The sequence below is a fragment of the Sarcophilus harrisii genome, chromosome 3 (genome assembly GCF_902635505.1).
Source record: "Sarcophilus harrisii chromosome 3, mSarHar1.11, whole genome shotgun sequence".
Classification (NCBI taxonomy): Eukaryota; Metazoa; Chordata; class Mammalia; order Dasyuromorphia; family Dasyuridae; genus Sarcophilus; species Sarcophilus harrisii.
Window position 1 is genome coordinate 502,688,445 of NC_045428.1, and position 27,662 is coordinate 502,716,106.

General features: G+C 44.6%; 1 protein-coding gene and 1 non-coding gene across 3 annotated transcripts in view; both read left to right on the forward strand.

Moving 5' to 3' along the window:
* Positions 1-6,668: 6,668 nt before the first annotated feature.
* Positions 6,669-27,662, forward strand: part of STARD10 (StAR related lipid transfer domain containing 10) — a 39,929-nt gene continuing 18,935 nt past the window's right edge. Inside the window, exons 1-3 of one of the 2 annotated variants that reach the window (XM_003764687.4) lie at positions 6,669-6,763; positions 10,849-11,060; positions 12,238-12,534. In XM_003764687.4, the coding sequence (XP_003764735.1) occupies positions 12,331-12,534 (204 nt within the window). In that variant the 5' untranslated portion in view covers positions 6,669-6,763; positions 10,849-11,060; positions 12,238-12,330. Of the gene's footprint in view, positions 6,764-10,848; positions 11,061-12,237; positions 12,535-27,662 lie in introns of those variants that run through there. The other variant, XM_031961496.1, reaches the window with a different exon arrangement.
* Positions 22,314-22,452, forward strand: LOC111719872. Its single transcript, XR_002769823.1, has one exon.

Consider the following 27,662-nt stretch of genomic DNA (forward strand, 5'->3'; position numbering starts at 1 on the left):
TCCCATGGAGTACTGTGGATTTTAAAAGTGAAAAGCATATGAATTTGGCATCAGGAAAGCCAATTCTGTAGCTACTCAATACTAATTACTTATAATTAGCTGCTCCTCTGGGTATGGCTAGAATTTTTCACCATAAGTCTTTCTGAGTAAAAAATTAGGATGTTTAATGTTTTAAAAAGTATGCTTTGATCTGTATTCAGTCTCCATAGTTCTCTCTCTGGATGCAGATGGCATTTTCCATCCCAAGTTTATTGGAGTTGTCTTGGATCACTGTGTTGTTGAGAAGAGTTTAATCTATCATAGTTGATCACCACACAATGCTGTTGTTACTGTGTACAATGTTCTCCTGGATTTGCTCACTTCACTCAGCATCGGTTCATATAAGTCTTTCCAGAGAAGTTCTATGTTTGAATTCCAACTCTCTCAGGACCTAGCTAGATGACTTAAGGGAAATTTCTTTACCTATCTGATCTTCAGTTTCTCCAGCTCTAAGACTGGTGAGGAGAAGCAGTGTGAATCACAAGTCCTGAGTTCAAATTTTATCTCAGTAGTGAGCCAGCTTTGTGCTCTTGGTCTTTGTGCTTATTTTCTTTCTCTAGATTACTTATTTCAATCCATCAATTAACAATTATAAATACTCTTTAAATATCTCCTATAGGCCAAATGGACTAGAGTGTGTCTGTGAAGAAGGGATGTAACATATAAAAAGGCTGGAAAAGTAGATTGGAGCTAGTTTGGGAAGAGCTTTAAAAACCCAGCAGAGAAGTCTGGCTTTTATTTTCCAGTAAATGGAGCTTGGTGAGTAGTGGCCGCCATGGTCACACCTGTGCTTTAGGAATATCACCCTGGCAGCTGTGTGGAGAATGGGGTGGGGAGAAGCCTGAAGCAGGGAAACCAGACGGGGAGCTGATGCACTAGTGAAAAGAGCCTGTGTGAGTGGAGAGAAGGGAATGGGTGTTAAAGCTGCTATCAGCGTGGGAAATGTGAGGTGAGAGAGGAAATAATAATAAGGGACTGCCCTAGATCCCTGCTATGTCTTCTCAGTTCGGTGATTCTGTGACACTCTCTGTGATCCTGGGTGCAGTGACAGAAGGGCTGGGGAATCACTCTGTAAACTGTAAAGTCCTGTGTTATATTCGGAAGTGATTCATCATTCATTAGAAGTAGAAGCATAGACTTCCAGGCTCTCAGCCCCTGAAGCAACCTCTGGGAATAACTACCTGTCCCTGAAGATAGGATATTCTTTAAATCTACTGAGAACTGTCCAGTCTCCAACCTTCCCCGAAGTCCTCCCTTTCTAAGCAAGACATTCAATTCGATCCTGGCTCTCCTTGCCTTCCGAGAGTGTTGTGATCAAAATGCTTTGTACAATCTATCTCTGCAGCCTTCCCAGTTTGATAGGATCTTCTAGGCCTTCAACGGCACAGCCTTCAAGAAGCCATCGTCACCTCTTTGGAGGAGGCTGCAAAGATAGAGAGTAGCATCATCTGAAAGCAGCTCAGAGATACTCCCCATTAAGTCAGAGGATGATGAATCATTTGGTCAGCATGATCCTGATAACAGGTATAGAGCAGGGAAGCTGATCGTGAGAAAGCTGGGCATCCTTAAGTGCTAATGCATTCACAATTTTTAAAAAGTTTTTTATTTTCAAAATATATGCATAGTTTTCATCAATCATCTTTACAAAACCCTGTGTTCTAAAATTTTCTGATTTTTCTTTCACAACATGACTAATATGGAAATGTTTAAAATTATTATAAAAGTATAATCTATATCAGATTGCATTGTTGTTTTGGGGAAGAGAGAAGGAAAAGGGGGAAGGGAAATCAGAATCTAAAAAAATGAAGTTGAAAACTATCTTTAATGTAATTGGTGATGGTAATGGGGAGTATTCTTAAGAGGAAAAGAAAAAAAAAGCCTAAGACTTCTGATCCCAAATTATTGTTTTTTTTTTTTAATTTAATAGCCTTTTATTTACAGGATATATACATGGGTAACTTTACAGCATTAACAATTGCCAAACCTCTTGTTCCAATTTTTCACCTCTTACCCCCCCCCTCCCTAAATGGCAGGATGACCAGTAGATGTTAAATATATTAAAATATAACTTAGATACACAATAAGTATACATGACCAAAACATTATTTTGCTGTACAAAAAGAATCAGACTCTGAATTATTGTACAATTAGCTTGTGAAGGAAATAAAAAATGCAGGTGTGCATAAATATAGGGATTGGGAATTCAATGTAATGGTTTTTAGTCATCTCCCAGAGTTCTTTTTCTGGGTATAGCTAGTTCAGTTCATTACTGCTCCATTAGAAATGATTTGGTTGATCTCGTTGCTGAGGATGGCCTGATCCATCAGAACTGGTCATCATCTAGTATTGTTGTTGAAGTATATAATGATCTCCTGGTCCTGCTCATTTCACTCAGCATCAGTTCGTATAAGTCTCTCCAGGCCTTTCTGAAATCATCCTGTTGGTCATTTCTTACAGAACAGTAATATTCCATAATTTTCATATACCACAATTTATTCAGCCATTCTCCAACTGATGGACATCCATTCAGTTTCCAGTTTCTAGCCACTACAAAAGGGCTGCCACAAACATTCGTGCACATACAGGTCCCTTTCCTTCTTTATAATCTCTTTGGGATATAATCCCAGTAGTAACACTGCTGGATCAAAGGGTATGCACAGTTTGATAACTTTTTGAGCATAGTTCCAAACTACTCTCCAAAATGGTTGGATTCGTTCACAACTCCACCAACAATGCATCAATGTCCCAGTTTTCCGCATCCCCTCCAACAATCATCATTATTTTTTCCTGTCATCTTAGCCAATCTGACAGGTGTGTAGTGGTATCTTAGAGTTGTCTTAATTTGCATTTCTCTGATTAATAATGACTTGGAGCATCTTTTCATATGACTAGAAATAGTTTCAATTTCTTCATCTGAGAATTGTCTGTTCATATCCTTTGACCATTTTTCAAATGGAGAATGGCTTGATTTTTTATAAATTAGAGTTAATTCTCTATATATTTTGGAAATGAGGCCTTTATCAGAACCTTTGACTGTACCAAATTATTGTTGATAGTTGATGGTTTCTCCATGCTTGGGATGCTCTTCCTCCTCACTCCCTAGCTTTTTTCAAATTTCAAATAAAATTTCACTTGAGCAAGTTTTTTCTCTCAATTATCTCCAATTTATCCTGTCTTTAATTTTGTACATTGTTATTGGCATGTTATCTCCTTCATAAGAGACTGGGAGCTCTTTTAGAATAGAAACTATTCTTTTACCTTATTTTTTTTATCTCTTGTACCGGACATACAGTAAGTGCTAAAAAAGTGTTCATTGGCTAAATAGAAATGTCCCACAAAATCTCTCTGAAGTAGGTGTTCTTAGCCACTAGACCATTTAACTGCCCCTTTTTCATATGCTTCTAATTCTTATATCTGTATTGGAAGCCAAGCAAGGCAGATATTTTATCTGTGTGACAGAGGAGGAAATAGACCTACAAGGTGAATAGATGTACCTAGGGTCTCACAACACGTGACTGATCCCTGACTAGAACTTAGATCTCTAGACTTTTGTCCCAAATCCTTTTCTCCCAATTTGGGCTGCTTCCCTTTTAACTGGGGGGGAATTTCAGATATTTAGGAGAGAAGGATGTTATCATCCACTGAGGACTTTTCAGGAAGACAAGTTTATCTAAAACCTCATGCTAAGAAAAATTCAAACAAGGGAAGGGAAGAGAATAGCCTTTGAACTCAGTACTCTTGAGGATGGGGTTAGAGAATGGGGGGGGGGGAAGAGAAGGAACTCAGGACCAGATATGCCTTATCTCTGATTACAGTTTAGCAAGCAGCAGCAATGACAGAGCTTTATTTAGTGTTCACTGCCTGGAAGGCCAAAACACTATTCTGAGGTCAATATGTCCAAAGAACTCTTAAGGAGTTTCCTGTCTACCTTTTTCGTCTCTTAGACCATTGTGCTTCCAGAGCACTGTTTCTCCTCCAATCCCCCAATATCAAAGGCTCCCTGGGATCAGTTGCTATAAGGGCAGAAGGAAATGAACCCCTTAAACCCTACTTCCAACTGTGAGCCCTCTGAAGGCTATGCTGGGCTCTGTGCCCAGTATGCTGAGGACCAGCCTGGTGTGGGTATAACTGTCTGGATCTTTGTTTTATACTTGTCAGGAACTCTATGTTCCTGGATGGGATGGACAGATAAAGAAGCCTGTGAAGAGAGTTCTGGAGGTCATTCTGTCCCCCTGATAAGAAGCCCAAGCATGTCTAAAATAAATGGAGACATTTCCCCTTCTCCTCTTTCTTAGTCTCTAGACCTGTCATTTTCTTGTTTGATTCTTCAAATTTTGGCTTCAGGGGAAAGAAAAGGAATGTCTGCTCTCGTTTTACAGAAGTAGAAATAGGCTTACTGAGAGGAATGGGCAAGACTGAGGTTGCACATCCAATACATGGAGGGACTCCAGACCAACACTGATGAGAAGAAGTCCAACCATTGTGCCTGTGGTTGCATTTCACTGGCTTTTCACAGCAGATGTGAAAGTGCACTTCACAGAGGGGAGAACCAAGGCCCAGAGAGGAGAGATCACCTAACCTAAAGAGGATACATAGCTTTTAGGATTAGAGCTAAGACTCAAACTCAGGCTTCTTGTCCCCTAGTGAGGATTCTGTAGTCAATTTTCTCCCTAAATTCTCTCATTCTATGACCTTCTGGATAATTCAAACCAGAAATATTGTAGGGGAAGGAGAGGAAGGGAGCGTGCATTTACTGAGGACCTGGAAATGTCATAGCTGCCTCAATCTCAACGTGCTCAAAACAGAACCTTTTTTTTTGCTGGGGCAATTGGGACTTATTAAGTGACTTGCCCAGAGTTACACAGCTAGGAAGTGTTAAGTGTTTGAGGTCATATTTGAACTCTGGATCTCCTGACTTCAAGGATGATGCTCTATCCACTGCACCACCTAGCTGCCCCCAGAACCCTTTTTCTTTCACCCTAATCCCATCTCCCCTGCAAACCTTTCCAATTTCTGGCCCCCTGGGTTCTTCACCTTGAAGTTATCTGTTTCTGCACTTTTCTCATCCAGCCACTCCATGACTCCCATACCAGTTCAGACCTTCATCTCATCTTAGCAGACCTGCTGCAGGAGCCTCCAAGCTGGTTCTCCCTCCTTCAGGACTCTTTTCTGTCTCCCATCCACTCTCCTCACAGCTGCCAAAGGGACTTTCCTAGATCACAGATGTGATCATGACTCTCTACAATGAATTCCAATGGCTTCCAATAAACTCTAGTTTTTAAAGCTCTTTACAGCTTGCCTTCCAGTCTTCTCATACAATTTCCTTTATTTCTTTCAAAATCATAGCAGTGCTAAAATGATCTCTAATATCCTTTCTGGGTCTGATGTATCTGTGACCTGTGACCCATTATTTGTAAGTCTCTGTGTTAAGTGTGTGAGTAATCTGAGATGTGTTTGTTTAGAGCTGGGGGTGTGTGAAAGAGAAGGGACAAACATAGGACTGTCTGTCTCAAAATGTCAGTGTGAATGAAGTAGGACAAGAACTAAAGAACTTAGGAAAAAGTTGGGGCTAGGAGGCTTGAGGATTTGCTGGAAAGCAGCTACCCCAGCCCTCCTTCCACCATTCCTATATTTGCTTCTTCAGAGCCTGGAATCCCCACCCTGGGCAAATACTACCTCCCTTTCTTTGAGCCTTAGATCCGGGTCAACCACTCCCAGATCTTGCCAGCATAACCCTTTGTTTCAAAGGGCCCAGATATACTTGGGGACTTCTTTCACCTGGAGCTCATTCATCCTACTCTAGTAAAATTGAAATTTCAATATCTGACAGCCTTTGTGCCCTGGAATAATCTTCTCCCTTAAAAGCACATGGATTCACAAAGCTCATAATGTCTAGAGTTTTATTTTAGAAAATTAGAACATATCTATTCTCGGGACAGCTAGATAGCCCAGTGGATAAAGCACTGGCCCTGAAGTCAGGAGGAACTGAGTTCAAATCCTCAGCTACTTAACACTTACTAGCTATGAGACCCTGGGCAAGCCAACCTCAATCGCCTCTCAAAAGACAATAACAAAGAAAATATCTATTCTCTTAAATTAGTAACCCTACCCCTAGAGATCTGTACAGTCTTAATCACAGGATATATCTGGGGTTATTGCTTTGTCTGACCCAAACAACTGTATAAATCTTTGCCAAGTAATAGCTTTTTCTGGGCTTTAGTCTTCTCATTTATGGCAAGGGTGGGGGGAAGAGTAGGGGCAAGGAATGTGTAATCTTATGTGCCCTGGAAGGAGCATGAATAGTTACCATTTTGCCTGAGAGAATCCTCTACCCCAGAATTTCAGAGTATTGAGGTCAAGGATCCCTGTGATTTGTAGTATTGAAAGGTTATGGGTAAACCTGGAATGTTTAAGTTTAGGGGCTACTTTGCTTTGGGTTTCTGTGAGGGGAACTAAAGGAGACCTTCCTCATACCCTGGCTACATTCAATCTCTGCTGACATCATAGAGGGATTCACTCAATCCCCAAGGGAGTCCAATCTCTGCCTCTCCCTTGGGACCTCATCACCCAGGTAACCTAACAATTGGCTTGGCTGGAAACAGGTCTCAGCTGTCTATCCCAAAGAAGGGGGTGGGGGGTGGAGGGGCAGGGGGGCCTTCTCCCTATCTCCTAGAGTGGGAAGGACACTGAGGCAACCCTTTCCCACCCTCTGTCTGTCTGGATGGTGAGTAAGAGCAGACTCTTTCTCCTCCTAATATTTCCTCTAACCTGGTCAGTTAAGGTTTAACCCAAGGCCTTGCCTTGCTTTCTCTCAGCTCACGGGAACTTGTATTGCTTGCTTCCACTGTGGGTGGATGACATTAAAGCGAACTCAATCCAACTCTAAGGACCTGAGGCCCAGAGGTAGATTAGGGACTTGATCAACATTATGTAACTAGTCAAAAACAAAGCTAGAACCTGCCGCCATTGTTTCACTGTTTTACCATCTATAAAATGTTGGGAATTGAAACAGTTAAGATTCTGTGCTTGTGGCCAAATTAAAGCCAGGTTTGAATCAAGGAGGGAGCAGATTTAGTGTCAATAAATGTTTCTCTGATGAATTAATGAACAAAGGAATGAATGACTGAATTAAAAGCAGGTCCTCTGAGAACTGTTGTAGAGAGGGGTATAGGGCAAAGAGTTCTGGGCTGAGACCTGAAAGCCCTATATTTTATATAGGGTTTCTGTCAGTTGCTTTCTTTCTTGGACCCTCAGTTCCTCCTCAAGTCAAATAGGGACAAAGACCCCAAGGGTAGAGTATTTAGTTAAGTGCATTGGAAAAAGAATCTCAGGATTTACAACTGAAAGAAGCCTTAAAGATGATCTATTCTTTAACCCTGTCATTTTACAGAAAGGGAGGCTGGGAGACCCTGAGAGCAGAAGTCCAAAGATCAAAGGTCACACAGATCACACAGGGTGACTCCTAAATAGGTTTTAGTGTGAAAAGGGGCATTACTGGGAAAAGAGAGCAGTTTATTTGATAATCAGCTAGGAGTGCTCCCTCTGCTCTCCCAGCTCAGTCTACCACTACTTCATCCCCACCCCACCCTCTGGCTCCTAGGGAAACACTGAGGTGGCATTCTGTGAATAGAATGTCCCAGTCTGTTTCCCTGGACAACCCTTCCTCTGGACTAGAATCAAAGGTTAATGGCTAATCTGTTTGGCCTTGGGCTGCCATTTCTGTTTCTCTGAGTTTTTCACCTCTTTGCTTTGTGGTCTCCTTCAAAAACTAGGTGTTTCCTGTGGGTAGAGGGGACTGGTCTTCAGTTCTGGGAAGGAGCTGGCTCACTGAGGCTGCATTCCTCTCTCTTCCCCATCCCTACACTTGAGTCTGAGAGCAGTATCTTTCCTCCGAAGATCCTTAATCTGAAGTGGAATGACTGGAGAAGGGAGACCTCTCCGTCCCCCCACCTCCACCCCCATTGCCCCCCTGTCTATTCCTCCTAACCCCCGATTCCCAGTTCTGGGAAGGATCAGCCAAGAAAAGGCATAATCTTAGATTCAGAATAAGGAGAAATATTTGTCCATAGTCATGCATCTGGTCACTGGGAGTATTAGAGCACCAAATCAGTGACATCCATTCACACTGGGTTTTCACCTTTCCTTTCATCCCCAGTGTCTAAGCTGGCTGGCCCATTGTAAGTACATAATAAATGTTTGTGGAACAACTCGCTGACATCTTAGACCTCAAAAATGAGCTTAATGAGCATCCAGTCCCCTTCCTTCATTTTGTTGAAAGGAAAATCAAGGCCCTAAGGTCAAATAGCAAGTTAGAGGCAGAACAACAGGTTCAGTCTCCTAGCTTCCCATCAAACATTTTTTTAAATTCATCTTTGCAGCACATTCTACCTGATATAAAGTATTAACCATACTATAATCCAGCTCTTTCTTAAAATACATATTGCAATACACAAATAAATAATACAGTACAATTATAAACCATTAGTTTTGTTTTAGAACAATTTCTTCATTACTAAATGAGGAATACAAGTATGTCTATTTCTAGAGAATCTATCTATAAACAGTTGCTATTTTGCCAAACAGGTCAAGCTGAGAATCATGATTTGCTTTACAGAAGAGTTCTTCTATAAACAGAAGGGTCCCTTGTAGGACCTGTTTTTGTCCCAGCGTCTTGGATGTGCTTAAAATAGATTCAGCTGCACCAAGATTCCTGGGTGCCTATAGCTCTTCAAGAACACAGCTATTTCTGAGCACCTGCCACCGCCACCCCTGGTCTTTCTATTAGTGCTTTCCCGAGAGAATTCTGTTAGGTTTAGCTTTGCACCCTAGTGGGAGGTGGGGAAATAGAAGAGGCAGACTGATGGTTAGATTCTATCATCTTCCCCAGGTCACGCAGAGCTGGCCACGGTGGGTAGAGTTGGAACAGAACAGCCTTGGATTCTAGGATTCCACAAATTAGAAGCTTGAGCAAAGTCCCTCTCCCTTCTGAAACTTAGTTTCCTCATCTGTAAGATGAAGGTTGGCTGAGTTTAGGATTCCTTTTAGCAGCCTGGGGGAGAGTAAAACAAAAACGGGAGTTGGAGGCCTCTGAGACCTGGATTAAAGTTGTCAGCTCCAACATTTACCAGTTGTGTGATGTTAGGCATGGGACTTAATTTGTCTGAACCTTAATTTCCTCATTTACAAAGTGGTAGTAATGATCCTTGTAATGTCTGTTGGTAGGGAGGGTAAGGGCCTCCCCCACCTTTTTTTTTTTCTTTTTGGAGAACTCTGTATGTCTTAAAATGCTATGAAAATTGGAGTTTTTATCAGTATTACTATGACAATGCATATACAGCACTTTATATGTTACTTCATTTGATCCTTACAATAACCTTTTAGGTGCTATTATCCTCATTTTACAGAATTTAATAGTGGTAGTGGTATCAGCAGCAGCAATCTTAGATTTCTTTTAGAACCTAAATTTTCAGAACTGGAACCCAACCCAATCATTTTATAGATGAGGAAGAAGTTTCAGAAAGGGGAAGACCTTTACATACAGTGTTAAATGTTTGTTGTACTGAAGTCTAGCTCAAAATCCTATGATCACCATGCACTGGATGCATGGAGAGTAGGGGAAATATCCAGACTGGGAGCTTGCTGAGCCAGGTTCTACCTCTCAGAGCTGACCAGCTTTGTGATCTGGGTTGTATCTTCTTTTCTGAACCTCTAGTGGCTGTCATTCTTGGACATGTCAGGGACATCAGGTGTGTGCAAGGTTCCCAGCTCAGCTGCCTTGTTTATGTGTATGATTTTGGGCAAGCCCCTTCCACAAAACCTTTCCTCTCTGGGCCTCAGTTTCCTGAAACTCAAATAGGGATGATGACATTTGTCCTGTAAACCTCAGAAGAAAGTAACTTTAAAGGGATACAGAATTAGAAGCTGTTCTTATCTGTTCTCGGGGAAGGTCCAAGTGTGTATACAAGTTAACATTTAGTGTAGGCCCTTGTTTTTGGAGTGGTACAATGTGCAAGAGCTCTGATAGCCTTTGGTGCTGAACCCCACTCAGCCTGGCCAAGGATGTCCTGGTCTTCGGGGGAGGGGAAGATCATCTCTCCAGGCTAAGCACTTCCCCTGCTCAGCACCTTCCTCTCCCCTCCCCCATCTTCCCCTTCCCTCTTCTCCCTCCTTCCTCCACTTTTCCCTCTCCTCCCCCATCCTTCCCTTCCCCTCCTCCTCATTTTCTCCTCTCCTCCCTATTTTCTCCCCCTCCCCCTCTTCTCCTCCTCCTCTCCTTCCCTGCCTCCTCCTTTTCCTCGGGTCCCTCCTTAACCCTCCTCCTCTGTGAAATGAGGGAGTTCGCTTAGACGATCCGGCAAGTGCTTTGGAGCGCCAGATCTCCAGATCCCGGCTCCCACTCCTCAGCTGGGACCAACTCCGGCTCTCTCCCCTAGGCCGTCCTCCCCCTTGGCAATCCTCCCTAACTCCATCCCCCGCGGGCCATCCCACCCCCGGCTCCCTTCTTCCCAGGTCCCACCCCTTTCCCAGCCCCCTCCCCTCCTGTCCCCTCCCTCTTTCCCGACCTTCCCTCCCTCTCTTCTCACCTGGCCCCCTGCCCCGCAGCCCTCTTCCCTCGGGCGAGGCCGGGAGAGGCCAGGCTGGAACTGACCGGGCGGGGCGGGGAGGGGCGGGGCGGAGAGGGAGAAGAAGGAGACTGTGGAGCGGTGGGAGGCGGCGGAGAGGTGAGGTGGGGGCGGGCGCTAGGACCCGGGGGGAGGGCGGGGCGGGGCTGGTCTGCGGGCGGGCGGCTCATCAGCTTCACCTCCGCAGCTTGGAAAAACCCCAGCTGGAGCGGGCGCCGGCTCGGGGGCCGGGAGGGGTCCGCGGGAGAAGGGCGGCCAGGGCACCGGGAGTCGGGAGAGCGGCGGCATCCGAGTCCAGTCCCCTCGCCCCCTCAGAGAAGCGGCGGCCCCGGGTTGCAGCGGCAGCAGAGGCGGAGACTCCTGCACCCCGGGCCTGGGCGGGGGCGGCCGCCGGAGCAGGTGAGATGTCTGGCCGGGCCGGGGCCGGAAGGATCTGCGCGGAGCCGGTCACTGTCCCAGCCCCGTCCCCCAAGCCCTCCGTCTCCGTGCATGCAGCCCCTGCAGATAGAGTTAGTCGCAGCTCCGGGCCCCTTTGGGTTCCAAGAGAGGACCATGCCAGCCTTTCCTCCGTCCTCGTCAACTTGGGGTCCCCCAGCCCCTCAGCGCCCCTGGTTTGCCCTGCTAACCTGGGACACCCCGATCTCTTCCAGGATCAGACCTCATCCGCCCCAGGACACCCTCCCTCTAGGAGCCTTCTGTGTCTTCACTATCCTCGAGTCCCCTCCAGCTCTACTGCTCCCTTTGAATCTCTCCTTTGCTGATCTTGCCCAAGTTTCCAGCTCTCCCTGTTCCCGAGGCCCCGGAATTCCCATCTTAGCTCTGGGGACACCTCTGTCCCAAAGATCTCCTTGGAGCTCCCTCTGCCTTGTCCCTGGAGTCGGCTCTGCGCCCGCTTCTGTGTTCCGGGATCCTAGACTTGGCTTTATTCCGCTCAGCTCCCAAGGTCCTCTTGCACCTTTCCATCGGGCCCCATGTCTCCTCTTTCCTCCCTGTCACTTTCCCCTCAGTTTCCCCTAGGTTGTCCTAATTGTTATTCGCTCAGAGCCTTGAGCCTCTCCGGTTTCTTACATATGCCCCAAGACACCTCAGTTTCTTCTTTTATACCTTCATTCTCCTCTGTCTAATGACATGATATCCTGCTGTCCCTTCTTTTTCCTAGGACCTGATATTCGCTCTACGTTTCCCCATTATTCCCCCCTCCCCCCAGTCTTCCTATACCCCACCGCCCGGCTTTTCTGCTCTGTTCTTCCCTGGAGGTGGGTATTGTCTCCTAAAGGGCTCCCTCTGGGTTCATTAGGGAAAGTACCCATTCAACTCTCCTCTGGTTGGGGATGGATGGACTGGTGGGGGTCCATTCTGATCTTTCTTGAGCCTCAGAGAGTACTGGCTATTGTGCGGTGAGGATAACCCCGGTCCCTTTCCCAGTCTTCTCTTAGCCCCTCCTCCATTCTGCCCAGAGGATAGGATATGGCCCTCAGTTATGGTACACTGTATTCCTGTTCCCTTCTCTCCCCCACTCCTGTTCTCATCCTCTTAAGTTGTCTTGCTCACTCCAGTCCCCAAACCGGTCTTTCAGGTCCGGGGAAGGCTGACTCAGCCTTCGCAGAGGCTTCTGCCCTGGTGAGGACCCGGGTCCTGGAGGTTCCTCCCCCTCGATCCTCCCTTCTCCATGGAGTCCTCAGACCCTGATGGACCCCAGGCCCCCCGACCAGCACTGGGCAGAGACAGCGTGCAAGTGCCCGATGACCACGACTTCCAGAACTTCAGAGCTGAGTGTGAGGCTGAAGCAGGCTGGAACCTGACCTACAGCAAGGGCGGCTTGGGGGTGTGGGTGCAGGCTATGGAACTAGACCGGCCCCTTCACAAGATCAAGGTAAGGACCCTGGGTCAGTTGCACTGTCACTGTCTTCTGGCAGAACAACAACAAGGGAGTGGGGAGATGGTGCCAGGTCTGGCATCTTCATCATTCATAAAACCCTGGAGCTAGAAAGATCTTGGAGGTTATTTATAAATGAATAAATATACAATAAATGGGGAAACTGAGGCTCAGAGAATACTGTGGGCTTGTCCAAGGTCACCCAGTAAGCCATGGATGGAGCCGTAACTCCAGTCCAGTTCTCCTAGCCTCTAGCCCACTTATTTTCCTACCCCAGCTACCCAATTCTTTAACAAATTCTCTTTTCCCTAAAGACAAAGTTTTAAGTACTTTTCCCCAACACCTTTGGGATGGAGGTCATGCATTATCATTAGCTTGCAAAGGAGGAAACCAAGGTACAATCACACAGTAAGTCAAAGGCAAAGTCAGGTAACAAGTTTCTCTTTCTTTCCCCATGTTCCCCTTAGTACTCTACTTGGCTTCCTGAGACTTTGTCTTAATAACAATAATTCTCAGATTTTATATAGTCTTACATTTTATAAAACTCTTTCTTTACAACCATCCCTGTGAAGTATGCAGTGCAGATAGCCGTGTACCCATTTTACAAATGGGAAAAATGTAGGCAAGAAAAGAGAAGTGATTTGGCCAGTATCCTATATGAAGTCTGTAAGAATGGGCAAGACTTGTGTTCAAATCTCATTTCTTTTTCATTGACAGAGGTCAGAAACTGGTCTCCCCCTCCCCCAGCCTTCACTGCCCCATATCCCAGGCCTCCTACTTTCCAATTCCCTTGGGCCTGGTCTTCCTAGTGCTTCCCTTTCACTTAAGCAGAATAGAGGCTCAGGGCCTGGTTCTGTTAAGATTTTGTTCCCACTCTGAGGGGTGACTCTTTTGCTCTGTGTGCTGATCCTCACCCTTTGCACAAAGATCCCCTCACTTCTACTGTTCAGCTGAGCACTCCTTCCCCCCACTCCTCCAGGATCACCACCAGGCAGCAGTTCGATATTCCCGATAATATTTTTACTTGGTCATATCAGCTTGGGCAGAGCAGGGCTTCTCTTCAGTTCAACCAGGGAAGATTTCCATGATAGAGAGGATTATTGCATCTCTTAATTATTCCTCTGCAACTATTGGCCTTCCCTCAAGGGCTGACTCCCCCCAGAACTGTCAGTACAAGGACAGAGCTAATGATATATATATATATATATATATATATATATATATATATATATATATATATATGCAGAGCTCAGGACAGGGAAAAAACTGCATCTACCCCCAATCCTTGTCAAGTTAGGTAGCTAGAATTAAGTCGAGAAAGACCTGGGTACAAAACCTCAAATTCTCTGTCACATATCAGCGCTATGATCTGGGCCATCACTCTTGAACTATACTCTCCTCAGTTCTAAAATGGGAATAATTGTGTCTCCCATAACCTGTCTCATAAGGGTACAGTGTCTTAGGTGAGTGATATATGCAAACCTTTAAAAATGCTTATGGTACCTGGCATGTAGTAGGTGCTTAATAAATGCTTATTGACTGACTGACAGTTGTCAGGTCTGTGCTTATTTGGTTGAGGGAGGGGAGCACAGTATTCCTTTTCATTAATCTAATACTTTGGGATTATAGGACCCTTCTAAAGAGTAGGAAAGGGGGAGTCCCCTTCTGTGAATCCTATTTCTTTTGAGCCCTCAGCTCTTGGCTCACCTTTAGTGGGAAGATTTCTGGGTTCCATTTATCCTTTTTGGCTCTTTGTCTCTTTTAACTGCTTAGTATTTTGTACTGACATCCTAGATTGGGAGTTGAGAAAGGGGCCAATATCTTCCAACTCAGGCTGGGGCTCCCTGAGGTCAAGGGCTCTTTCTTTTTGCCCATCCACAGTACCCTACATCAGAATGCATCATTCAGAGTCTGGGGATTTGAGTTCAGGTCTTTGCTTGTATCTTTGCTCTCAGATTTCATCACTCTAATTTCACTTGCATGCATACACACCATGCCTTGCTGTAGAATGGGAACATCCATCTTTGGAATGGAAACTGTTAACAACTATTTATTTCTGAGGGTGCATGTTACTTCTGTCCAATGAGAAAGTTCTTTCCCGTCATTTAATCTCACAAAACCTTTTCTCTCATTGGGGGTAGGGGTATATGTCTCAAATGAAATTATCTCCAACCAGTGGTAACTGTTGAGATCCTCTTGGAAAAGTTTATCTTTGTGCAGAGACCACTGTCTTGGGGCCATGCCTGGCATGCTCCAGGGTGTTGTGTCCTATGAAGTGTAAGCCAGAGGATTATTAATTGAGTTCTGCAAACTTGTTTTTTGAAAACTATTTTAATATGACACGTTTCTTTTGTGATCATATTTAAAATCATGATTCTGAGAAGGAACATGTGGATTTTATCAAGCTGCCAAAGGGGTCTCTGACACCAAATTAGATTAAGAATCCCAACAGCCCTATCCTCGGCCAGCCTCCCACTGGCGTACTGCAGAGAAACAGGTTAGAAAGTATGGAGTGGCTAGCTTGTGGCCCAACTTGCAGAGGGAATGGGGAAAGCAAGGGGAGTCATGGGCAAGATGTTAGAGCTGGAAAGACCCTGGAATATACAGATTGGCAGAGAGTGGGAACACTTTTTGGAGATGATCTCCATCAGTGGCCCTGGTGCAGAGAAAGGGTCACCTGAGGTTAGCTGGCAAATTGGTGGTAAACCTGGTTCTGAATTTCAAGCTTAGGGCTCTTCTCTTATTCTAACATTTATGGCCTTGATCATGATTCAGTTTTCAGGGACTAGGACCAGCTTCTCCCCTAGGAGAGGGTTTCATGGAATAAAATCTGTTCCCCTTTCCTTCCCCAGAGATTTGCCCCTGTGCCTTCTACACATCCTACTGTGAAATTTCAGAGCTGGGCAACAACTTCTCCTCTTTCCCTCCCTTCAGGTCCCAGGTCTTCTTTTCTGTCATCTTTTTCTACAAATTTGTCTCTCTCTGGGTTTCCTGTTGTTAGTGTTTATTCTCAAAAAAGTATGAGTAGAGGGGGTGGGAGGAGACAGACTCACTGACCTCAACTCCATCCTACCTGATCCAGGTACCATAATTCCAACACCCAGTACCACCCTCCCACTATATGTAAACTCATTGAGGGGAAAGATACTTTGGTTTCCATGTTTGTATCTCAGCTTTGCATGTAATAGTGACTTAATAGATGATTATTGAATTGCATTGATTCAGAGACCCTCCTCCAGTGTTCTGTGGGCTATAGAGGGAGCAATTCATTTCATGGAATATTTTCTCAGGAAGGAGACACAGTGTCCCGCTTTCAGAGATCCTCCCGGAGTAGTTGACACGATAACCCTGGCAGCCTGGACTATAGACCCTAAGGGAAGAACAGATGCAGGCCTGGGAGGGGCTCTCCCAGGAGGGGACAAGCATCACTTCTCTGGTTGCCTTTTGGCCCTTAGTCCCTCAGGGCCTCTGAAGGCTCTTCTGTTGTCGTCTGAGGCTGGTATTTTAATTCAATTCAACAAGATTGATGCCATCCCTCCACTGTGCTGAACTCTGTGCTCTATGCTGGAGGAAATGAAAGATTTAGCCCTCATGGAAGCAGCTCGGTCTAGTAGAGGGAGTTAAGGCTCTCTTACAGATAATTCAATTAGACATTTATTACGTGCCAGGCACTGTGCTGGGTGTGGGGATTATAAAGACAAGAATGATAAGGTCCCTGCAGGGAGAGCTTCTAGGAGGAGGTGATGTCTTAGGCAAGTTTAGAAAGCAAGCTAAGGATTCTGAGGGGCAGAGGTAAGGTGGGAGGGCTGTTTATGTCAGCATGAAGACAGCCTTTGAGAAAGCAATCCCTCAAGAAGCCATCTTTAAAGCAGTTACTATGTGTCAATCACAGAGGAAGATAAATCAGTCCTACTGTGAAGAAGTTTACATTCTAATGGGGGAAACCATGTGTAAATATCTCAGTACACATACAATGTATCAGAGTTTACAAAGGCATTCTGAGAAGGGAAGGTCTTAGCACCCAGAGAGCACCAGGAAAGACCTCCTGCAGAGACTGAGGGAGGTGGGCAGAGGTATGAAGGTTCTTAGAACTAGTAATCCAGTTCACAATAGTATTCCCTTTACGCACTTAATAAATATACTGGGGCAGAACTTTGAACTGGACACTAATGGAAACACAAAATGTAGATAAGACTTGGCCCCTGCCTTCACACGGTCAGCTGGAATGGCACGGGTTGCTGATAATTAAACAAAATACCATTTTATTTGTTGAATGTGCTAGAAAGGTACAAAAATCTATGAGAGTAATGGGAGGTCAGAAGGGCCTTCCTGGAGGGAAGAGATCATTTGTGCTGGGCCTTAAGGATGGATAGGAGAAATTCAAAAAGTGAAGAAGACAGGAAGAAGGAGGAAGGTTCTTCAGATTGAGGAGAAAGACTGAATGAAGCAGAGTTGGAAGGGCACATTCAGGGTAAAAGCAATTCTCTTCTGGCTTTTATTGAAAGCTTGCTCTCTTAAGTAATTTCAGTCTTGTTTGATACCTCGTGACTCTCTTTGGGGTTTTCTTGTTTAATTGAATTTAATATTTTATTTTCTCCCAATTACATGTAAAACAATTTTAAGTTTGTTTTTAAAAATTTTGAGTTCCAGATTCTCCCCCGTCTCCTTCCCCACATTGAGCAGGCACATGTGAAGTAATACAAAACATATTTGGGATTTTCTTGGCAAGATGCTGGAGTGGTTTGCCATTTTCTTCAGTTCATTTTAGAGATGAGGAAACTGAGGCACATAGAGTTAAGTGATTTTCTCAAGATTACATAGCTAGTAAGTGTCTAAGGCTGTTGAACTCATGAAGATGAATCTTCCAGATTCTAAGCCCACTGCTCTGGCCACTGTGCCACCTGCTAGCTGCCTTTCCCTGTTGGTTAGCATGTACTCTTTGGTGTAGAACAGAAGTATAAGAAGACAGGAAAGAGGGGCATTGAATGCTGGGCAAAAGAGTTCTAGCAAGGGATCCACTGAAAGTTATTAGAGTGGAAGTGTGACATGGCCAGATCATTGGCAGTTATTGGAAGCTTATATAGGTCAGGATGGGGTGAGATGGAAGCACATGTTTATGCCAGGCATGAATAATGGGACATATGGATTATGGGACACTAATCCAGAGAATCCACAGACATTGGATCCTAGAAATAGGAGAGGTAAGAGGTGAAAGCTATTGTCAGTATTTCCTATTCCTTGTTTGTACTTTGAGGGCTAATTTAACACAAATATTCAAAGCTTTACCCATCTGTCTCCTTTGAAATGGGGTTCAGTGACTGAAAGTGGTTACTCTCTCTGCAAGTGACTTTATGGTATTTAGAGGAAAATTGTGAACAATATGTTCCCAGAAAGATTTGCTACTCTCAGGAACACTAGTACCTCCTTGACACTGGGTACTGAATCCTTCCTGGAAGCCTCTGGAGAGCTTGTGCAAGTCTTATTGTTTCCATAACTGAGGCTGAGCATCACAGTCTGGCCTGTGAATGCACTTGAAGCCTCGTGTCAATGTCTCTTGGTCTACACCAGCTTTGCTTGCTTTCATCTGTTCTTTTCTTTACTACTGTAGGCATCCCAAGGGATCTGAAGGCAAGAATGTTGCTGTGGAAGAGATAGCAGCTTCTGTGAGCACAGAACAGCTCCCTGTAGCAGGGACTGTTGAGAGACAGATGCACCTTATATTGTGTAAGGTGACTTAGGATGAGTCCTGGCAGGGCCTTAATGGGTGTATATATAAAAAAAGGGAATGGGGAAGGCTGAGACCTGATTCGCTTTTTCTTCCAGACCTTTTGGTATTTACCAGAAGATCAGAATAAGATGAGACCTTGTTCAGGGCTTCCCAAAGACCCAATCCCCCACCCACCCACCCCAGGGACAGAAAAGGAAGAAATAGTCTGAATAGATTGAGTGTGTATGTGAAGAGGGCAGGTGAAGACTACAGAACACACCTTTTTTTCCCCTTCTAGACTTCCCAACTCTCATCCCTTTGATAGTCACCTCAGCTAACATAGAATGATACAGTCTCAGGGCCAATAGCACTTTTAGAAGTCATCCAACATAATCTGTTCATGATGAAGAATTTCTTACAACACTCCTGAAAAGTGGTTATCTGGGAAACTCAACAAGCTTCAACTCGAGTTAGGAAATTTGAACCAAGGTTTATTGTCCCACTAACTGGGAAGGAAGAACAGGCTAGCATGACCATATTCATTTTAAAGCTGAGGATATTAATGCCCTGAGAATAGAGAAATGATCTGTCCAAAATCACTCAAATAAGTTGCATAGACAGGACTGGGCCCCAGATTTCCTGACTATATTCCCTTCTTTAAGTCTGTCCCAGTCAAGTCCTTTGGGGTGAAGAGCAGGCCACTTGACAAATGGGTAAAGAGTTTGACTTGGAGTTAGGAAAGCAAGAGTGAGTCCTGATGAGCTTTGCAACATGCTGAACTCTCTGTCTTGGTTTTTTCATGTATAAAATGGAGAATATAATAGCACTTACCTCACAGAGTTGTTATTGGGAAATGAAGTAATATAGCTAAGTCATTTTGCAAATATTAGAAGTTCATATACATGTAGTCTATTGTCCTCAGTATTATTACTGATACACTTTTGTAAAGTTTACAGAATGCTTTCCTCGACCCATGGAAATAAGTTTTTCTTTTTAATTTTTTATTAAAGCTTTTTATTTTTAAAACATGCATGGATAATTTTTAAACATTAACCCTTGCAAAATCTTGTGTTCCAATTTTCCCTCAGAGAAATTGTTATACAAATAGAATTATACCCATTTTTTCAGATTAAGAAACAGACTTCATGAAATTACAGAATGCAGAGTCTTAACTTAAACCTAGATTTCTTTGAAAAGTCTATTTCCAGGTTCTTTCTCCTTGTTTCTTTGCTCAGATTGTTTCTCCCTACTAGGGTCACGGGAAATAGATGAATAGGTACCATCTAGATGAATGGGTGTATCACCCTGGCTCTGTTAAGAGTTGAATGAAACTAGTAGTAATAAAAATAGCTGGCACTTATATAATACTTTCAGGTTTACAAAGCATTTGCTAACATCTCATTTTATTTTCAACCCAGTCTATTAAGCAAAGTGGTATTATCATTCCCATTTTACTGATGAGAAAATTCTGGCTCTGGTGACAGAATGCCAGTATCTTAGGCAAGATTTTAGCTGGGCTTCCTGACTCTGGACCCTAGTACTCTGTCCACTGTGCCTAAGGGTGGCTTAGAGGACCTCTGTCCTCAAGCTGGGATCCTCTCCATTGATACTGACATACAAGCTTTCAGGGACAAATGGGAGCTTCCCTCATAGGTTGAGAGTCTTTGGGACTCTTATGAATGAAATATGTCATAGATACTCTCCTTTATGAAGACACATGGTTTTTCTTTACCCTCACTCCTAGGATAGAGGTGGAAAGCCATACATACCCATCGTCCCCTCCTGTCTCTCCTTTTACGCTCCTGCCCATCCCCCAGCCATTGCTTCAGACCAGCTGCTGCTTACCTTCAGGGCTGGGCCTGGGTAGAGCAGCCCCTTCTCCTACCTCCAGTGTAAACATAGGAAAGACCAAAGGGCCTGTCCCTTCTTTGTACTCTCCATCTGGCTCTGGGTTAATATATAAGCAGGCTGATATCTCCTTATCCCTGCTTTGTTTTTGGAACTCTTTTTATCCCAGCCTGAGATAGTGAGGGGGAAAACGTATCTAGAATGGACCCTACTAGTTGAATCAACTTTCCCTCCTTTAAGAGCTGGAAGGCACCTAGATTCTGTTCTCTTGCATTCCAAGAGTGATACTTCCCTTCACCTCTTCTCCCCTGGTCAATCTCTTCCTTTCCTGTGACCCCGACCCTCTGGACATTTGATTCACTCAGTCTTAAAATTCTAGAACTACAGGATTTGGGAAAGGATGTTAAAATAAAAGGGTTATATAAATGTGAACTATTTGTACCAGTAAGGGCCCAGAGATATGATGGGGTCTTGCCCCAAATCACAAAGTGATTCACTGTGACAGAACCAAAGTTCCAACTCTATAAGCCAGGGCTTTCCTCACTATGTTGTTCTAATTCATTCTTTTCCCTTTGTCCCACTAAACACATACTCTAGCTTTTAGCACCTCTTTCCTTCTATCCTATACCTATAAATATGTTTCTCCTTTGGGTTCTGTTCCCTTGCTGAGAACTCTCAAGGCCAGCCACTTGAGAACAAAGGAGCAGAGAAGGCCATCTCTTTTCCTCCATACGACAAGTCTGTCTGTCTGTCTTCTGTCTTTCTCTCTCCCCTGATCTCTAGATTATGTCAACTTAGCTAGATATTGAATGTTTGAAGTTTGGGGGAGTTCTGTTAATAGAGAGTTAAGAGAAGCTTCCATAATTCTTCCCCAAATAATGGGGAACTCTTAGAATTCTTAGAAGCAGTGTGGCTTTAGAGACAAATCCCATTTCAGAAGCAGGATAGCCATTGTCCAGGTCCAGTTATCCCTGATACTTTCTGGCTGTGAGATATAGTCCCTTACCTTCTCAGAATCCTGGCTACTCCCTTAATATTATAGGCTGCCTATCTAAATTGGAGAGGATAATTTGCCATACTGATGAAATTATAGATCCAGATATCTCCCATCTATTCCTGCTCCATTCATTTCATTATATTGGGTTTTGTGTTTGGGGTTTTGTGTTAATTAGGCTGCCTCATAGGGAGATAGGGACAGATCTAGAGATCCTATTCTTTGGCGACACAGAGTTGGAGAAAAAATGGTTCCCTGACTTTGGGGAACTCCCCAACTCTGAGTAGGAGACAAGATTCATACAGATGGCTTTAGAGCCATCACAGCACACACACTTTAGCACTGGTAAAGTTTGAAAGCATGAGATCGAATTCACATGTTTCCTCTTATAGAATGAAATATATCACTGATACTTTCCCCTATGAAGACACATGGTTTTTCTTTACTCTTACTAGGAGATTCCTAAGTCAGCCCCTAGGGTAAAGGTGGAAAGCCATACATACCTCTCTCCTTTTCTATTGTGTCTCCTTTTACTCTCTTGCCACCTTCTTGAAGACTTACTTCCTATTACCTGGGGTTTCAGCCTCTTAGACATTAGCCATTGTTTCCTTTATTTCTTTGGGCCTTAGTTTCCTGCTCTGTGAATTTCAATTTAATAGACGGATTAAGACTTCTCTTGCAGGCTGTGCTAAGTCCCTTAAGTCCTGGGTGTGATGGGGGTGGGGAGTTAGATGGCCCACTTTGGGAAAAGGTAGAAGCTAGGCTACCTAGCTGTTGGTGTTCAGTCCAAGAGGTTTGCTGACTGACCTCTCAGTCTCTTCTGGCCTTTGACTAAAGTTTTCTCTGTTCCTCCACTTTCTTTGAGCTTTTCCTCCAGCCACTTCCCAGAAATTACTCCCAGGTTCAGAGATAGAACATCAGATGTCCTCTGGGTCAGAGATCCATTCTAGAACATTTTTGACAAGTGGTCATCCGACAACTGCTTAAAGACTCATTTGCCTCCTCTCTTCTCCGGCTACATCCAGGCCCCATACCATTTGTTCCCTGAACTGGCTTCTGTTCCTCTCCCTTCCACTGAGATCTCAGCTGGATCCCAGTGGGGGCTTAGTGTCCAGAATTCCCAGGCATTCCTAGGACAGATAGCTCTTTCACACTGACTTGCTTTGTGACTTTGGACAAATAACTCCCCTTCTCTGGGTGACTTTTTCTTCCTGTTATAAAATAGTTGATGGAAGCTGCAAGGACCATCCATGTGGACAAATGAAATACTTTTTGTTTACAACATGCAGCCTTCCTATAAAAAAAGTGGAGGTCTCTGTCTGGTTTAGGACAGCTGGCTAAGCTTGATCGTTCCCCTCCATACAATGAAAAAAAATTAAGAGGTTGAGCTACATGATCACTGGTACTCTGAATTCCCAAGATATAGGGCACCATTAGAGTAGATGGGCAGAGGCTAAAAGAAGACGAAACCGGAATCTGTCCAGCTTAGGAAGGGCGATGGAGAGAATGTTCTGGTTATACTCTATAAACCCCAGACTAGAATGGTTCCCCTTGGAAGATGTTGGGGTCTCTACAAAATCAGTTCAAGTCCCAACATTTTGGGAAAACAGGAAGAGGAAACACTGTTTCCATTTTTGGGCATGGGAGGGACAGCCTGGATGGGGAGGCAGAAGATTGTAGCAGAAAGCCTTACAAAGTCAGGAGGATCTTGGTTCCAATGAAACTGTCTGAACCTTCTCCATTCAACCATGATTTCTACATCCTCAAAAGGGAAATATGATAAGCCCTGCCCTCCCTCCTTCCTTTAACTTTGCAAATGTGCTGTACTGTAATAGAAACAGGAGCTGTTATTAGTTAACAAACAATACAAGGTAACATAATCAAGTACTGCCCTGAGTGCTGGAGCTTGGGTTGAAGAATGGCCACAGGTTGAAGAGCAAACAGATCTCTGAGATCTGGGCTGGTCTAGGGAGACCTCCTGAAAGATAGGGAGCTGAGCTGGGCCTTGGAGGTTGGTTGAAAGATGTAGTTTTGAGGCGGGGTCTAAGCCGGACAGGAAGGAGATCCCAACTATCCTGTACAGTGGAATTCACTGGAATGGATTGTCCTCCCCTAGGGTGGGGATAGTCTTGTTTTTGCCCCTCTCCTTTACCTTCCAAGTGCCTCCCATGGTACCTTCCCTGTAGTAGGTGTCTGCTGATTGATTTATTGATAGCATTGAGTACAGGTAGACCTAGTGGGGAATCTGACAGGAAACTACCTTCCCGAGAAGGGTCCGAGTTTGTGATAGAGACTGCTCATGGAAAGGGTCACAGAATGTCGGAGCTGGAAGGGGCTTCACTTACGAGAGTAGTGAGAAATCACACAGCACGCAGGTTATCTGAAGAAAGAGACCCAGAAATCAGCCCATTGCTTCTTGGGCTCTCGGGCTAAAAACTGCCTCTAGAAAAATGTGTGTGTGTGTTTCTCGATTTCAGGAAACGCTGTATGGTGGTGGACTTAGTGACCACCTGGTCTCCTCCAGCCCTGACCACCCTCAGCCCAGGGTGTGTCTATTCAGACTGATGGAAAAGGGCCAGTAGAGGTGAAAGTCAGAGTACCCACCTCAGAGTTGGCTTTGTGCCCATTCCCCTCCACCCCCTCAGGGGTTGGGCCCTTTAAACTTTAATGAAGTTGGGCTCAGTTTCCAGCGGAGACTCTTTAAAGTTTCAAGAGCCTAGAGAAAGGAGGAAGGGAAGCAGAGAGACAGATGGATTTCCTTTCTCTTGCTCATGTCAATGGTTGGCTAGACTAATGAGCCAAGGCCGAGCCAAGCAGGGGTAGGCAAGATATGACCTCTTTGGCCTTTAGAGCTGGGCTGTCCAAAATGGAAGTGGGGAATAAGAGGTGGCATGGGGGCAAGCGTGAAACGTGGGAGGGCCTGATTGCTACAGTGGTTAAAAAGGGATAAAAGTTTAGACAGATCAGATATCACAGCCAGAAAGGATCTCTGAGATCATCTGGGCTGACTTCCAGGAGGCCTCAGTTTCCCTATCTGTAAAATGAGCTCCCAGGACTAAGTGATCTCTGAAGTTCTTTCAGGGTCAGACATTTAATCTTTCTGGGAAACTGCAGCCAATAGAAGCAATTGGTTTTAGGAGATGGAAAATCCAAATTCAATATCTAGGCCTGACAGTTGCTAAATTGTGTACACTTTGGGAAGTTCTTTTTCTGAGCCTCAGTTTCCACATCTGTCAAAGAGGAACAGTAATCCTTTCACTGTCTTCAGTGGCAATGTGTTGTAGACAGCTTGGGACTTAAAGTCAGGAGACTGAACTTCTAAACCCACCAGTGAGCTATGCTATCTTTGACAAGTGATTTTAGCTTTCCAAGCATTGATTTCCTCATCTGTAAAGTGGAGATAATAATACTTCACAGGAGTGCTATAAGGATCAAATGAGAAAGTGGATATAAACAAATGTCTTCTCTATGGATTATTATTTTTAATAACTATAAGTGAAAGATATTTTGAGAAAACGAGTGGTAAGAAAAACCTGGACTGAGGAGTCAGGATCTAGGTTAGAATTGTGGCTCAGCTTATTCTGTGGTCTTAACCAAATATCCTCTGGGTTTCCTAGAAGAGGTGACATTAGTTTTGTTTGGATAGAGAATGAAGCTGTTCTGAGATTCAGTGAGTGGGGGAATGGGGAAAGGAGTGCTTGCCTGACTAGTAGTGCAGCAGGCTGAGAGAGGGACAGGCTCTGCCACAGTAGTTCAGTTTGGCCCCAGTGGGGCGTTCATGGAGAAGCGTGGGGGAGAACTGTATAATGTTGAGTGCACGGGTGGCGGGAGGGATGGGAGCGAAGCTCAAGGAGTGAGAGCCAAGCACTCAGGTAGGAACATTATTTAGTGGGCAAGAGGGAGCTACTGAAAAGGGTTTTAAGCAGAGGAGGGTCTGACTGAACACATCAGTGTATGAGGATGAGCAGTCTGTCAGCCTGGGAAGGATGGATGTGAGGTGGGGAGAGGATGTGGGAGGCCGGGAGGCCTATTTGGAGACTTTCTGGAGTCCAGGAGGATCATCTATTGAACCTGTGGTGATGGCAGCTGCACAGAGAGCAGGACACGAGGTTAGGAGGTGGGGCGACAGGACCTGGTGACTGATTGGACAGAAGAGCTTGGGGGGGAAAGATAAGGCTGAGGAAGTGGTGGGGCCTCTGATAAACGGGGAAGGAGGAGCCTCTTTGGGGAGCGAGAGGCAATAAATAGAAGCTGCTGAGTGTTTGGTTATTTCGTGTTCTAATTACTCTAGACTATTATTTAATCATTAAAGCAGAACCTCTAGGAGGCAGCACATGGGCTGCCAATTTCAGTTACACTCCTCTTTAAAGTAATAAAGCTAAATATAGGTTTTTATTTGTTTTTTGTTTATTGATAAAGACAGAGACAATGGCTCTTTCTTAGTTGAGGACTCCTTGAGGGCAGAAGCTGTTTGTGCTCAGGCTATGTCTGTCCTGAAGTCAGGAGCACTATCTCCCCCCTTAGGACCCCCTGAGAGTGAAGGCTGAGGTTTTTCTTGCCTTCTCCTATATTTCTTTCATTGCTCCCTCCTCAGAGCTCCCAGAAGGTGTTCCATTTTGTGACTTACCTTTCCGGAAGCAACATCCCACTGAATCTGAGTCAGGAACATTTGAGTCCCACTTCTGCCTCAGGCAGGATTTTAGCTCTGTGATATTGGGCAAGATACTTCATTTCTCTGTTTCCTCATTGTTTTCCAATGAAGGGGTTGAACTCTGTGATCCCCAAGGCCTCTTCCAGATCCAAACTTAAGACCCCGTCATCTCTTGGGATACTACTAGCCTCTAACCAGTTGACTCGCAGCTTTGCCATCTGTCTCAGAGTCAGGGTTGGGGAGAGGGAGCCTAGGACCCTTAGCAGCTTTCCTGGCAGCCCGTATCACCCCACCCCCAAATCCCCCAGGACCAGAGCCCTGACCAGGCTATAGTCAGCTTGGAGCCAATCTGGGAGAGCAGAGGGTTCTGAGGGGAGGCAATGCAGAAAGATATGTGGTTCTGAGGGGCAGTGTGTGTTATTTGTGAGACTGGGTGATTCATCCTTGGTCACTGCAGCAATAACATTGTATCCGATCCAATTATTTCTGTGGTTCTGTTTCCCAACTCTTCCTTCTCTCTGCTTTTCCCCAGCTTTTCTCCCTTCCTAGCAGTCATCTCTAGCTCTTTCCCCTTCCAGTCACTTTCTGTCTTTTCGTTTCACTTGGTCTTTCTCTCTCCTCCTGTTTCTCTCCCAGTCCCCCTCTTAACCTCTCTGTTTCCAGCCTTTCTTCTTGTCTCTTTGTCCCTTAGTATTTCTCACCATCTCCTTTCTGGCCTCACTGTCTCTGTTTACTTTTTCCAGTCTTTGTGGCTCCTTCCATTTCATCCCTTCTCCCCCTTTCTCCTTGTTTCTTTGTCCCCTTCCTTTTGATTTCTTACTCTGACTAGTCTGGGCCTCTGGGTGGAAGGGCAAGTCACGGGGGTGGGGTACAGAAGAAAATCAGGAGAGGGGCTCCATGTTGGGCTCAGGGTTAGGAGGAGAAACCTTGGAATCAGAGAAGGATGTGTCTGATGGTCTGGTTACTACAGTGCTGGTCCTAGAGTCCTCCAGGGAATGGGTGTCCAGGGAAACGGGGCTAGAGAGCAGGGAGGATGAGTCACTCGCAGAGAGGGCAGAGGGAGGAGACACTGAATAGCTTCCTTAGCTCTGCATGGAGCAGACATCCAAAGATGCTTTCTGCTGCACTAAGCAGCTTCTTGAGGATATAGCCAGGCTGAAACTTAATCCAGTGGAATTCCCTTCCTTCCCTCCTCCCCAAGCATCTTTCCTTTTTTCTCTTTTACTATCCAGCCGAACAATATTTAGTTAAGGCATCCAGAGATCAAAAAGTGCCTTTTCACCTCTATATATTATATTGTGTTGTGTTGTGTTATATCATCATATTATATATGTAATATAGGATTATATTTATAGAATATAGGTTATATTATGTATGGAGAATCATTATATATTGAAACAGCTTGGTGTAGAAGAAAGAACCACAATCTTGGAGGTAGAAGGCTGAGGTTTGAGTCCCAGCTCTGGCCTTTATTACTTTGTGAAAGTTAGTTATTGCACCCTGAATCTTAGTTTCCCTTGGGGCCTATAACATGCTAACTCTCTCCCAGGGTGGTTGTGAGGGAGATGCTTTGAAACCTTAACAAAATATAGAAATGGGAGAGCAGCTATTATTGTTTATCTCTCTGTGTGTGTGAATTTTCTTAATAAAATAATGTATGATGGAAAGACCACTAGATTGGAAGGCACAGGACTTCTTTGTCCTCAGTCATTTCCAGACATATACCCATTCCTCCAAAGAGCACCCTACCTCAAAAAGAAACTTTTAAGCAAAACCAGCTAACAAAATGACTATGTTTGACACTGTGAAACATTCTGAACCTCCAGTCCTCACCTCTTTACCTGTAGAAGGGTGGTGTGATTCATCATGTGTCCTCCACAGCTAAGATTAGTCATTGCTTTGTTTTTTGGTTTCATGTTAGTCTT